Source organism: Somniosus microcephalus, chromosome 11, assembly GCF_052327205.1.
Source record: "Somniosus microcephalus isolate GS21.2 chromosome 11, FLI_Smic_1.0, whole genome shotgun sequence".
In the NCBI taxonomy this organism is placed as follows: Eukaryota; Metazoa; Chordata; class Chondrichthyes; order Squaliformes; family Somniosidae; genus Somniosus; species Somniosus microcephalus.
The window spans coordinates 102,895,663-102,909,414 of record NC_140997.1 but is presented as its reverse complement, the minus strand read 5'-3'; the positions used below and the strand labels follow the sequence as shown (position 1 = coordinate 102,909,414).

The 13,752-nt window shown below is 41.9% G+C and overlaps 1 protein-coding gene and 1 long non-coding RNA gene across 4 annotated transcripts in view; one reads left to right on the top strand and one right to left on the bottom strand.

Annotated features, from left to right (window-relative positions):
• The window catches only part of LOC147110805 (platelet-derived growth factor subunit A-like), an 86,201-nt gene that overhangs the window by 56,474 nt on the left and 15,975 nt on the right, over nucleotides 1-13,752 (top strand). For all 3 annotated transcript variants that reach the window (XM_086001140.1, XM_086001139.1, XM_086001138.1), the window contains one exon: nucleotides 4,592-4,779. In XM_086001140.1, coding sequence (XP_085857266.1) covers nucleotides 4,592-4,779 — 188 coding nt within the window. The remainder of the gene's footprint in view (nucleotides 1-4,591; nucleotides 4,780-13,752) is intronic.
• Nucleotides 3,940-13,752, bottom strand: part of LOC147110804 (uncharacterized) — an 83,442-nt gene continuing 73,629 nt past the window's right edge. Inside the window, exons 2-4 of the long non-coding RNA XR_015079990.1 lie at nucleotides 9,490-9,577; nucleotides 8,490-8,584; nucleotides 3,940-4,328 (exon numbers count right to left, since the gene is read on the bottom strand). This is a non-coding gene — a long non-coding RNA (uncharacterized LOC147110804). The remainder of the gene's footprint in view (nucleotides 4,329-8,489; nucleotides 8,585-9,489; nucleotides 9,578-13,752) is intronic.

The window sequence follows — 13,752 nt, the reverse complement described above, 5'->3', positions numbered from 1 at the left end:
GGCAGTTAGCGCCGATTTACCGCCGCAAAGACCCTTCAGTAGCGCCGGCAGCCGTTTGGGCGCGGCCCTGCTGAATTTTTGGCGCGCGCAGGGGGACTTAGCGCCGGCACTAACATCCGGCGCTAAAGCCCTGGCTAAGCCAAAACTCAATTTCTAGGCCTAACAGTACAGATGCCTGCTCAAAGCTTATATACAGGTGTGGTCACTGCCAGTACCACAGTATACAGAAGCTGTAAAAGTAGTTCTCTCTTAAAGGTACATACACTACAAGCACAATTAGAAGTTTATACGTTCACACTGCTGAATATATCATGGGTTATCCTAGAAATTTGTAGTGTGATGATTTAGTTGATTTATCCATGAGAAACATGTCAAAACAGCTAGTTATTGATCTTTGTGTTATTAAGATAAACTTAATCCCGTTCTAGTGTTGTAATGATAGATTCCAAGCCCTGCATTTAAACCTGTGGCATTTTCAAAAGAACATGTTTTAAAATGAATGCATTTGCTTCTGTAGCTGGTGTAACTGCTGTTTTTGTACACCCGCCATTATTTAGGCAAGAATAGATCCTTTTAGTGCACAAAGCAACAATATTTTACTTTTTATTCTACCCAGTAATGCAGTATGAAATATGAAAAAACTCAAGTTAAATGGCCATTTGTTAATATTTTTCCCCCTTGACTTTTTTCTACAATGCTCTGTTGTTTAGTGCACTTGGAACATACTATGGAAAATCCTCCTTCAAGCAAACCTGCCCCAATAAATTCCTCACATTCAAATTCATGTCCCAACGTGTTGCAGAGTAGCTGAAGACACATTGCACTTCTGCAGAACTTGTTTATATCTGCATCCATGTACCCAGAACAGTCAAATAATTTAAGACTGCTTTCTGTCAGCTCTAAGGATTTTCATTTGTTACGTTCGAGCAAACAGTAACTGAACTGCAGGAGTAGACAAAACTGGGATAGATGCCCGCCCTGGCTGATGATCAACTGGAATATAGACTAAACTGCTATGACATTTAATACGTCCATGTATACTAGAACAGCCCATAGAGGCATTTATTATACATGGGTAGTGTGTGACTTCTTTGAAGTCCTGAATAATCTAACAAAATTTAAGACAGACATTTGGTATTACAGTATTTGCACTGAACATTTTTTTTTTTAAGTTGCATTCCACTTGACCAAAAAGTAAAAGCTTGCAGCAGAGTGCAAAATGTTCTACAAAGCTCTTTGTTTCTGTACAGTAGCAGCAATGGTGCAAAGACACTAAAAATGAAAATTGGGCAAGCCCAGAGTAATCTGAGCCAAAGTCAAGTCAACTGTCTGGCTGTGGCCTGGCCAGGGGTTATTCGAGAGAGAAAAAAATAATGGCTGATATAAAACAGCACAGGAGTTGTTGTACTGATTTTGTACATCTAGATGTCACTATTGTGCCTCTAAATAGTGGGAGTGTTTCTGATGTTTGTTAGTGACATCTAGTGGCAGTGGAAGGATCTTTACATTTATACATCCCATTGTTTCACTACTGTTCAGGTGAGTGCAGGTGTTGATAACTTACAGAGGAATCAAAGATTTACTTTACCTCACATCTCCCTCTCTGTTCCTCCCCAATTTTCAGCACTCCTCTCCTGAATGCCAATGTTGGGGTACAGTTCCTTTGATGTTGAATGTCCATTCTCCATGTATGAGCTCAAACAGTGAGTGGTTGCAGGCTATTTAACTGGGGCAGGGGAAACCTCAGTGAGGCCACTCCTGTCCTCATCTAAGCACACTTTGCAGCAGAATCTACTGAATAGTAATCGGGTGGGAACATCAGCCAACATCTTTTTTACTTTCCTTCCCAGCCCAGGGTACGGCGGTAAATGGTAGTGCCCGTCCTACCCCATAAAATCAGCTAACTTAGCTTGGCATAACTGCAAGCCAGGCACCTCTCTCCGCATGGAGTCAACCTGACCGTGACATTTTCTGCTTCACTCAACTCTTATCTAAAATGTGATCAAACAAAACTACACAATCTTACAGGGTTCACCCATAATAAGAGCCTGCAATTAAAATATCTACAAATTCTATTCTGTAGAATCTAAACTTTGAATGATGTTTCTGTTGGTTAAATGTACTGACTTCCAGTCAGCCTCATGTTGAACTCCTTCCACCAGCCCTGCTGCTCTGGAGTTTTCTCCACTTGCACTGAGAGACGGCTGCACAGCAGCCGCGGAAACCTGAAACAATCGTTGTTCAGAAGTAGCAATGGCATCTTTGAGCTTCTGGTCACACACCTTTCCTGATGTTGGGGTAGGACGTAGTGGTAAAACTGCATTGCTGCCCAGTCCACGTGGGCTGAGAGCTCAGCTCACCCACAACTGGTGCAGTGGAAGGCATTTAACTTTGATGGAGGTGGATATTCACACTTTCCTCTGGCAGTGCTTCAGTGAGGTGAGGTGGCTCCTGCTGCCTTCTCTGGCAGTGCTGCAGTATAAATGTGGCGCACTGCTGTAGGAAGCAACAAGACCCACCTCTGAGATAGATTTGCACCGGGTCTCCTAAGACAGCAGGTTCAAGTGTGATCCAAAACCCTTTTTTAATCCCCATATAGTATAAATGGAGAGGTTTGATTTAGCAAAAATAAAATCCAAGTGACGTTAAACCAGTCATCCCACACGCCCAAAGGACAAGTAAAGTGTGGTACGTTCTCGTCTAGTTGTTTACTTTGCAGTATACGGCCATATGAATATATACTGGACAATCTGTGCCTTTCATGTTGCGGGCTTTAAGTTCCTTTGCTTAAAGATAAACATTGTCTTGTGCAAAACTGTGGGAGCAGGTAGGTAAGTGGAGAAACCGGGGTAAGATGGCCTATGTTAAGCCAGTCTGAGATGCTGAAGACAGGCAGAGAGAGAATGAATTACCTGCAGCATGAAATGGCTTCCCCCCCCCCCCCCCAACCCCCCGAAGGCTGGATAGATAAATGCATTACCCAGTGTGATAGTGAGCCATACAGATCAGGAAGATCTGAAGGTTGATCGGCGGCCTGTACTCTGTTAGCCGTTCTCAAGTCAAGGAGTCAGTCAGGTTTTCCAATAGGCTTCTGTATTTCAGGGCTATGGAAGGGAAAAATCAGGCTTCTAATCACTACCTTGTGCCCCCCACCCCCCCCCAAAACCAGAAAGTGCTCATTTGTGAATGGGTTTGATCTGGCAGCATGTATGAAGCCATAAGCCAGCAGTAATTAGCACTTTCAAGAGTAGAGTGGGAAGAACGAACGAGAGAAAAAACCTCTATGTAAAGAGAGGGACAGGCTGGGGAGAAGGAAGAAGGTGGGTTGGAAAGTAATCTGTGCACATCTGCAGTGAAGTAAGCCACTGGAATGAAAGCAGAGCTTCTCTGACCACATGTGTGGTGTAAGTTATGAATGGCACACTTCCAGTGTATGGTTTCTGGGTGTGATTGTAGTGGTATGCTGCAAGTGTAATGTACACAGCCCTGCTGGCTGAATAAAAAGGTAATGATTAATGCATTTTAAAGTTTTTCTGTACTATCATAGATATGTCAAGGGGACTTTATACCTGAGTATTACCTGCTACTTGTCAGTCTGCAAACGGCAAGCTCTTGAAGATGTAGGTTTTTTTTCCCTGTAATCTTTTATTGGCTGTTGTTGCTTTGGCCATTTTGCGTGTAGTTCACAATCTGACTCTCTTCACCTGATGCCACTCGGTCCGAGTGTAAACCAATGTGCTTGGATTGAAACCAGGAGAAATAATGTTTTATGATACTGAGTCTACAGATGCTAAAAGGGTGAATTTCAGAAGTACCACGCTTGATTTTGGGCATGTATGGGCACATACTGGCCCCAAGCCAGCTCTGCTTGGGTCCATTTCTGTATGGTGTTTGTCAGTTTTCCGTTAAGTAAAATACTAAATAACAACCACATTTAACGATGTTAATTAATGTTTAATAGTATGGCTGGCTCAACAGGAAAATGCACTACTTCGTGTGGTACTGAACTATGTAATGGAGGAAGGTCCCAGGTTTGATGCCTGATCTGTGTGAGTCAGCTGATCTGAGGCAGGAACAATACAACTGGCCTCGTGCGTCCTGGGCGAGGGATGGGAAATGTCCGCCAGGGTTCCTTCTGTTGCTCTCTATCCAGTGATTCCTGCTGGAAAGTATGGACTTCAAGGTGACGACAGGATTGGATGTGGTGATGAAGCCCCTGATAGTTGAGGAGCTAGCTGACACTCACCATTAGGCTGACACACGAATGGCTACTTAGGCGGCAGATGGTTGCTGGCACTCATGAATCCGTGTTCCCAGCGAGCCAACGTCTGCCGGCAGGAGGGTGAAAAGAGAGAAGATTAGGGTTAAGTACATGAATAAACAGATAAAAGGTTTTAGCAGTATTTCCAAATAGGTTTTGCCAAAGAGTTTCCCCTTTGTGCTCTGAATTAATATTTTGCTGAAGTTGGAATAAGTTTATTGATTTGAATGCTTTCTCTGTTTTAAAAAATGTCTTGAAAGTTCAATGGAAATTGTCTTCAAAAAATCTATTTGAACCAGCACTGAAAGTGACTTTGTTGAAACTTTTCAGAAGAAGCTCTTCCTGCAGTGTGTAAAACAAGGACTGTCATTTATGAAATACCTCGCAGTCAGATAGACCCCACCTCTGCCAACTTCCTGATCTGGCCAGCCTGTGTGGAGGTCAGACGCTGCACGGGCTGCTGCAACACTGGCAGCGTCAAATGCCAGCCTTCCCGGATACATCACCGAAGTGTCAAGGTGAGAAAAAAGAGCTTAACAGACTGGGTTGCAATTGAATTCCACTCATCCATAATCTCATCCTATTCTGAGTAGGGGCAGGGTGGAATGTGGAGACAATCCATGTTGGCACAGGCTGTGTGAAAAATAACTTGACTTCATCTTGTCCATCTTTTAATAAGTCTTGAAGTGATTTTAATTGGTTCTTTTAGGGTCTGGAGAATACATTTTGGGAAAAAAAAACAAAGATACGGTCTGTCTGTTTTTGGCACACAGTGAAATAAATGAAAAATAGCTGGTTTCTATCCTCCAGTTGTTTAGCTGTTTGGGTGGGGTGGGGGGGAACCTTCAATTTGATCAGCGTCTTTATATATTTTAATAGGAGTTAACTTTGCACTTCAGACCATTATTAACGTAATTACAGTAACACAAGAGAAAACCATTTAAGATTTTCTGATGTTCTAGCCAAAATTAATGGATTGCAGAGCTGTTCTATTAATGTGGACTGTTTATGACATTGAAATGTGAAGGAAAGTACTAAAAGATCAGCCACAGAACACAAAGTCCATTGTGTGGGTGTTTCAAACAGACCCCACTGTTCTAATGGAAATAGCAGGATGGGGAATGGATTTATTTGTTTTTTGAATGATGTATTCCCATATGGCCTTTGATGTAATTAATTGTGTTCAGATTTGAATAGAAGGATTTTGTATTTTTGAAAATGTATCTTTCGATGAATGCTGGTGTTTGTCAGAACTGGGTGATTGCTCTGTTAGTGCAAAGAGGAGGTAGCTTCCATGACTTCTAAACAGTTGCATATGTGGGCCATTCTTGGAATGTAAGCTCCGTTTTCCTTCAGTGACCATTTTCTGACAGTTGATTACTTGTAACTGGGTAAAAGTGTCTTTTTCTGTGTTGGAATTATTAAAAGACTCAATTTATCAATGTAAAAATAGAGTTAGTGACTTTGGCCAGATTCAAAGATAAAATGTCGGAGAATGTCAAACAGCAGCTGCAAGTGAGTTTTGCTACTAACAAACATTTCTTTTTGCCAAGCTGTGAATTTGATGTGGATAGTAGTTTTTAATCACTGAATAAATTAAGAAATATTTTTCATCTAGTCATTGAATAAGCTAATTAATCTTGAGCAACACATGTCACTTAGCTATGCTCTGAAAAGGAAACCAGAATTCACTTGTCAATCATGCGTTAAATATAATTCCCAGACTTTGTCGAGCTAGTTTTATCTGGCTGTCACAACAGCTTTAGCTCTGTACTATTTATACAATTTTATAGCATGCTAAGTAAGAAAACACAAATATATCTGATTAAATACCAGTTAAGATTACTTTAAATAAGTGCTCAGATGTTTTTAGTGGGTAAATGCACTGCCCCCTGTAGACTAGACCAAGAAGGTTCCCATGTCTCTGCTGGGTTCATTGTTCATAAGTGGGGTTCCAGTCAGAACATTGTATTTGGCCTTAGCACCTGTGGGCTAAGGACTGGAATAACCCAGCCAGGGGCTCTGCTCTTGGTCACAAACCAATGATCTCTTGCTGGAGCACTGATTTGGAGATCAGTTGAGGATATTTTGAGACTCTGCTGCGATGCTGTCGGCACTTGTTGCTTCGACTCGCACATGAAGAATGGCCACTTGGGTAAGGCACAGGAAGGTGACTGACTCAAGGAACCTGATCCCAGTATCAGTTAGTACCTTCTGAAGAGGAGGAGAGAAATTGGAGAGACAAAGTTGCACAAGCTTGAAAAAAATCCTAATACAATTTCTATTTTTTCCAAGTGCAAAGCAAAGAAATAGAATCTCCGTAGCAAAATTTGGCCTGTGCCTTTCTTTATATAGTAGGGGGAAGGGTGGGTGGGGACAGATCCTATAGAGAAATTGAGTTTGTGGAATAGTATTACTGTAACATAGCTCAGGGGTATGCATAAATGTCTGAGAAATTCTTCCAGAAACATACAGTAATTATGTGGCAAGTTTGTGGGATCCTCCCAATAGCTTGCTTGGATAGATATGCAGTTAAGAACTTTCTATGTTACAATGATGGTTTTACTTTGTTTTCTATCAATTATATGTGTGTATATGAGTAGATTCTCCGGCCTGTTGCTACAAGGGTCTAATCATATACACTGTGTACATGGTTAGACCCCTCTAGCAAAAGGACTAAAAGCTATGCCTATTCATTGCCTGTAAAAATTTGGACTTGACTCCAGTTGTTAATTATAGTCTCCATTGCAGCAGCAGGTGTTTCAAGGGACACATTTCAAGAATTTTATTGTGTTTTGCTATGCTTTGACTTGTAAAATGAACTGTCTGAAGTTCTATATAAATCTTCTTCCTCAAAACTTCTTTGCCTTAAGGGAGTACAAGCATCTTCAGTTCCAGCCTAGCAGTAGACCTCTCTTGACTAACCGGATTCTTGCATTCAGGATTTCATCTGAGAAATCTATGCCTACAATTACCATGTCATTTAAAAAATAATCTTTTATTAAAAGGAGAAAATGGGTAGTTGATTGCAATGGTAAAATCAGTCGACACAGAATAGCAAGAGGTGAAGCTTCACACAGTGCTGCAGAGCTCTCCCAGACGCTATTGTTAACCGGACCGCTGTCCCTTATGTACAGGAGCTTAAATGCAGAGTTAAGCCTCACTTGTTGAACCAGGGTTGCATTAGGCTATGGAGAATCTGTTCCCTGTGGGCCCCCAGCATAATTTTTCCAAGTCCTTTTGTGCTCCAAGAAAATTTAATCAGATAGTTAACGCTGACCTGAGGGCTAAGGGCCATAGCGCAGGTTGAAAAGAATAAAAGGGAAAACCAGATAAATAGAGAAGTAGTGGTTAATTAACACCAAGATTGGTTTTGAAAAGCCTGTAGATTGTAGGAGGGAGAAAAGATTAAGAAAGGCTAGCATTTAAAGGAAGAAGAAAAATGTCCCAAAGTACTTTACAGCCAATGAAGTACTTTTGAAGTGTAGTCACTGTTGTAATGTAGGAAACGCGGCATCCAATCTGTGCACAGCAAGCTCCCACAAACAGCAATGTGATAATGACCAGATAATCTGATATAGTGATGTTGATTTGAGGGATAAATATTGGCCAGGACACCGGGGAGAACTCCCCTGCTCTTCTTCAAAATAGTGCCATGGGATCTTTTACGTCCACCTGAGAGGGCAGACGGGGCCTCGGTTTAACGTCTCATCTGAAAGACAGCACCCCCAACAGTGCAACGCTCCCTCAGTACTTCACTGTGGGAGTCAGCCTGGATTTTTGTGCTCATGTCCCTGGAGTGGGACTTGAACCCACAACCTTCTGACTTAGAGGTGAGGGTGCTGCTCATTGAGCCATATCTGATGGGAATTTTCTGCAGTTCTAAGGTCTAGGAGGGAAAGTAAGTTAAAGTATGAGACTATGTGATCCATCTAGTAGCAAAAGTATTTTAGAATAGTGTATTTTTAACTTGGAAGGAACAAGTGAAGAATATTCAGGGGAGTAATGACCATAGTGGATAAATAATGTGCTTGTACCTTGTTCTGCCAGCAAATTTCTTACCTCACCTCTCAAAACTGAGTCCGAGTATTTTTATATATTCTATTATTACAACAGTTTGGACTGATCATGAGCTTAGTAGATTGTGAAGAAACTTGAAGCCAAATTCCATAATAATTAAAATTGAGAGCGGCCAAGCCCACACATTTATCAGTGCACATGCACATACCAAACCTTAAACGCACACAGATAGCAAGAGCAGCACTGGCGGGCAAGTCTGTGCTTCCATTTGGCCAACTCCATCAGCAACAGCAGGTTTAGGACCTGAGAGGCAAAAGAAAGAGAGGAATTCACAAAAAGCAAAGCTAATGCAACAGCTAAAACCTAAAAGACCTCACTATTAAACCTCAGACAATTGCCGAAACCATTAACAGCTTAAAGACTGCTATACTGCTCAAGGCTATCTCAGGAGCAAATGGATGTGCTATGGAGGATACAAGCAAGTGCTGAATACCTTCTGGTTATTTTTTTGAACTAAAGATTACTGCATTGGACACGCATCTTTCGATTTACACAACCCACCCCCCACTCCACATAATAAGCTTCTGGAACTTGTCTGTTTTATAGCTTTTGTACCACTTAGCATTTTTTTGTGTGTGTGTGTGTGTGCATACCTATATGATTTCCCATATCATGCTCACAGTGAGCTGCAGGTTATGCTTTTTAGAGTTGTTATCAACAAAGTGTGATGGGGATGTGTTATAGGAAGTAAGTATTGACACAAGAAAGTATGCACTATAATGAACAGCTTTCTGTATAATGCATTAAGCATCTTGTAAGCACAAAGCCTTACTAGATGTGAACGCGGGTTGGAAATGTGCCTACAATGCTGCAGTTCTTGATTCTCTGACCCAAAGTGAAAGTTAGCGAGGCTCTATGTCAGCAGCAGAGCATCACAAAATATTCCCCGTGTAATATACTTGTACAGCATTGGGTTGAAATCACACTGTGCGATATTAGTAACAAATGCATTTGCATGTTCAAATGAAATTCCTCCATCCACCGTTTTAATGCAAAATGAGTTACTGCTTTGTTATAGCAGACGCAGGAGTTTCATATGAATGGGTTAATGGCTAACATTGGATGGCACAACCTAACCAATGTCTTGTGTCTTGGAAGTATTTTGTGGCTAATATGGTATTTATCTCATTTGCTGCAGCATTGCTAACCACGGTGCTCCGTGTCCTCTCCAGTCCCATTCAGATCACAGGAAAGCATCCTATCGGGTTATTACGGCATTTCTCATCATAACTGGAGCTGAAAGTGAATTATAGCACAGGATGAATGAGTTAGTGAGCAAACCATTTTGTGCTTAACCGTTATAAAACTGAGCATTAAGTATTGAGTGAGTAGCGAATCAGTTAAGAACAACACTTGTAAGAAAATCTCCTGTTGGGCAGTGTTTCAGTAAACCTGATCTCCAGTTACTGACACTGAGTTAATGGTCAGTCATGAGTCACTTGGTAACTGTGTCAAATCCACAGCAAATGCAACTAAAATAATTGGAATGTGGCCTTTTAACAGTCTCTGGAAAATGGCAGGATTAATTGATTTCTCATTTTTTGATATGGTTATGGGTAGATATTGGGGAGACTGAATCCATTGTTTTTGGTCCCTGCCACAAACTCTGTTCCCTAGCCACTGACTCCATCCCTCTCCCTAACATCTGTCCAAGGCTGAACCACACTGTTACCACACAACCTTGGTGTCATATTTGACCCTGAAATGAGCTTCCGACCACGTATGGAGCGTGTACGAGATGGTTTTTTAGACCAGTATGTTCCCTAGTTGGCTCCTCAACATGTATTGTGCAATGTGAAGGGGTTAATTAATAATCTTGTTGTGCGGGGTCTTTTAGGGAAGAGTGACCATAACATGAAAGAATTCTTCATTAAGATGGAAAGTAAAGAAGTCCAATCTGAAACTAGGGTCCTAAATCTAAATAAAGGAAACTATGAAAGTATGAGGAGTGAGTTAGCTATGATAGATTGGGGAACTTCATTATAAGGCATGACAGTGGATAGGCAATGGCTAATATTTAAGGAACGAATGCATGAATTGCAGCAATTATACATTCCTTTCTGGTGCAAAAACACAAATGAAAAGCGGCCCAACCATGGCTAACAAAAGAAATTAAGGATAGTATTAGATCCAAAGAGGAGTCATATAAAGTCGCCAGAAAAAGTAGCAAGCCTAAAGATTGGGAACAGTTCAGTTCAACAAAAAAGGACCAAGAGATTGATTAAGAGGGGAAAAATAGCATGAGAGTAAACTTGCAAGGAACATAAAAGTGGACTGTAAAAGCTTCTGCAAGTATGTAAAAAGAAAAAGAGTAGTGAAGACAAATGTAGATCCCTTACAGTCAGAAATGGGAGAATTTATAATGGGGAACAAGGAAATGGCAGAGCAATTAAACAAATACGTTGGTTCTGTCTTCACGGAGGAGGACACAAATAACTTCCCAGAAATGCTAGGGAACCAAGGGTTTAGTGAGAAGGAGGAATTAAAGGAAATTAATATTAGTAAAGAAAATAGTACTGGAGAAATGAATGGGACTGAAAGCCGCTAAATCCCCAGGGCCTGATAATCTGCATCCCAGAGTACTAAAGGAGGTAGCCATGGAAATAGTGGATGCATTGGTTGTCATCTTCCAAAATTCTATAGATTATGGAACAGTTCCTGCAGATTGGAGGGTGGCAAATGTAACCCCACTATTTTAAAAAGGAGGTTGAGAGAAAACAGGGAACTACAGACCGGTTAGCCTAACATCAGTAGTAGGGAAAATGCTAGAGTCTATTCTAAAGGATGTGGTAACAGGACACTTAGAAAATATCAACGGGATTAGGCAAAGTCAACATGAATTTATGAAATGGAAATTGTGTTTGACAAACCTACTGGAGTTTTTTGAGGATGTAACTGGTAGAATAGATAAGGGAGAACCAGTGGATGTGGTGTATTTAGATTTTTAGAAGGCCTTTGATAAAGTCCCACATAAGAGGTTAGTGTGCAAAATTAAAGCACATGGGATTGGGTGTAATATACTGGCATGGATTGAAAATTGGTTAACAGACAGGAAACAGAGAGTAGGAATAAATGGGTCTTTTTCAGGGTGGCAGGCGGTGACTAGTGGGGTACTGCAGGGATAAGTGCTTGGGCCCCAGCTATTCACAATATATATCAATGATTTGGATGAGGGAACCAAATGTAATATTTCCAAGTTTGCTGACGACACGATTGTGAGTTGTGAGGAGGATGCAAAAAGGCTTCAAGGCGATTTAGACAAGTTGAGTGGGTGGGCAAATACATGGCAGATGCAGTATAACATGGATAAATGTGAAGTTATCCACTTCGGTAGGAAAAACAGAAAGGCAGTATTATTTAAGTGGTGATAATTTGGGAAATGTTGATGTACAAAGGGACTTGGGTGTCCTTCTACACCAGTCACTGAAAGCAAACATGCAGGTGCAGCAAGCAGCTAGGAAGGCAAATGGTATGTTGGCCTTCATTGCAAGAGGATTTGAGTACTGGAGCAAGGATGTCTTACTACAGTTATACTACAGCCTTGGTGGGACCTTACCTGGAGTACTGTGTGCAGTTTTGGTCTCCTTACATAAGAAAGGATATACTTGCCATAGAGGGAGTGCAGCAAAGGTTCACCAGACTGATTCCTGGGATGGCAGGACTGTCTTATGAGGAGAGATTGGGTCGAGTAGGCCTGTATTCACTAGAGTTTAGAAGAATGAGAGGGGATCTCATTGAAACATATAAAATTCTGACAGGGCTAGACAGACTGGATGCAGGGAGGATGTTTCCCCTGGCTGGGTGGTCTAGAACGAGGGGTCACAGTCTCAGGATACAGGGTAGGACATTTAGGACTGAGATGAGAAATTTCTTCACTCAGAAGGTGGTGAACCTGTGGAATTGTCTACCACAGAAGGCTGTGGAGGCCAAGTCACTGAATATATTTAAGATGGAGATAGATAGATTTCTGGACACAAAAGGCATCAAGGGGTATGGGGAGAGAGCAGGTATATGGTATTGAGATAGAGGATCAGCCATGATCATATTGAATGGTGGAGCAGGCTTGAAGGGCTGAATGGCCTACCCCTGCTCCTATTTTTCTATAACTGCAGAATAACAAAGACCGTCTGATGTAAGAAAACTACTAGGCACTTGGTCTAAGCGTTAAACAAAGCTTTAATCAACTGTTTTACAACATGGAGGTCTAGTTGTGTCCTTCACTAGTTCCTGTTAAGAATGCCCTGCGCAAGCTGGGCCCGTGCCCGAGTATTTATACTCTCCCTGGACAGCGCCACCCGTAGGCCGCTCAGTATTATTTCATAAGTCTTTCATGAATGACTGATTCATGTCACCACCTATTTCCACCTCCGTAACATCGCCCGTCTCCGCCCTTGCCTCAGCTCATCCACTGCTGAAACCCTCATACATGCCTTTGTTACCTCTAGACTTGACTATTCCAACACACTCCTGGCTGGTCTCCCACATTCTACCCTACATAAACTTGAGGTGATCCAAAACTCGGCTGCCTGTGTCCTAACTCGCACCAAGTCCCGTTCACCCATCACCCCTGTGGTCGCTGACTTACATTGGCTCCCGGTTAAGCAACAAATCGATTTCAGAATTCTCATCCTTATTTTCAAATCCCTCCATGTCCTTGACCCTTGCTATCTCTGTAATCTCCTCCAGCTCCACAACCCCCCAAGATATCTGTGCTCCTCTAATTCTGCCCTCTTGAGTATCCCTGATTATAATCGCTCAACCATTGGTGGTCGTGCCTTCTGTTGCCTAGGTCCTAATGCTCTGGAATTCCCTCCTTAAACCTCTCCACCTCACTACCTCTCCTTCCTCATTTAAGACGCTCTTTAAAACCTACCGCTTTTGGTCATCTGCCTTCATTTCTCCTTATCTGGCTTGGTGTCAAATTTTTAATCTTATACTCCTGTGAAGCACCTTGGGATGTTTTACTACGTTAAAGGCGTTATATAAATACAAGTTGTTGGTAGTGATTTGCCATAGAAAACTTGCTTAAACATCACAGAGCAGTTGTAAATATCATTGGTGAAATCACAGGATTTGGTTGAAAGGACAGGTATGATGCTTTTATTTTGTAAACATTACATAAAAGGAAAGGTGAGTATTATTTCTTACCCCCTTTGCTCCTGCTGCCCAGATTAGTTAGGGCTGCACATCAGTTGATCCACAAACAGGACTGCCCTGGTAGACCCATCGTTTCAGCCTGTTCTTGCCCCACGGAACTTATCTCTTCCTATCTCGACTCTATCTTTTCTCCCCTTGTCCAGTCTCTTCCTACCTACATCCGTGACTCTTCTGACACCCTCTGCCACTTTAACAGTTTCCAGTTTTCTGGCCCCAACCACCTCCTTCTCACCATGGACGTACAATCCCTCTAC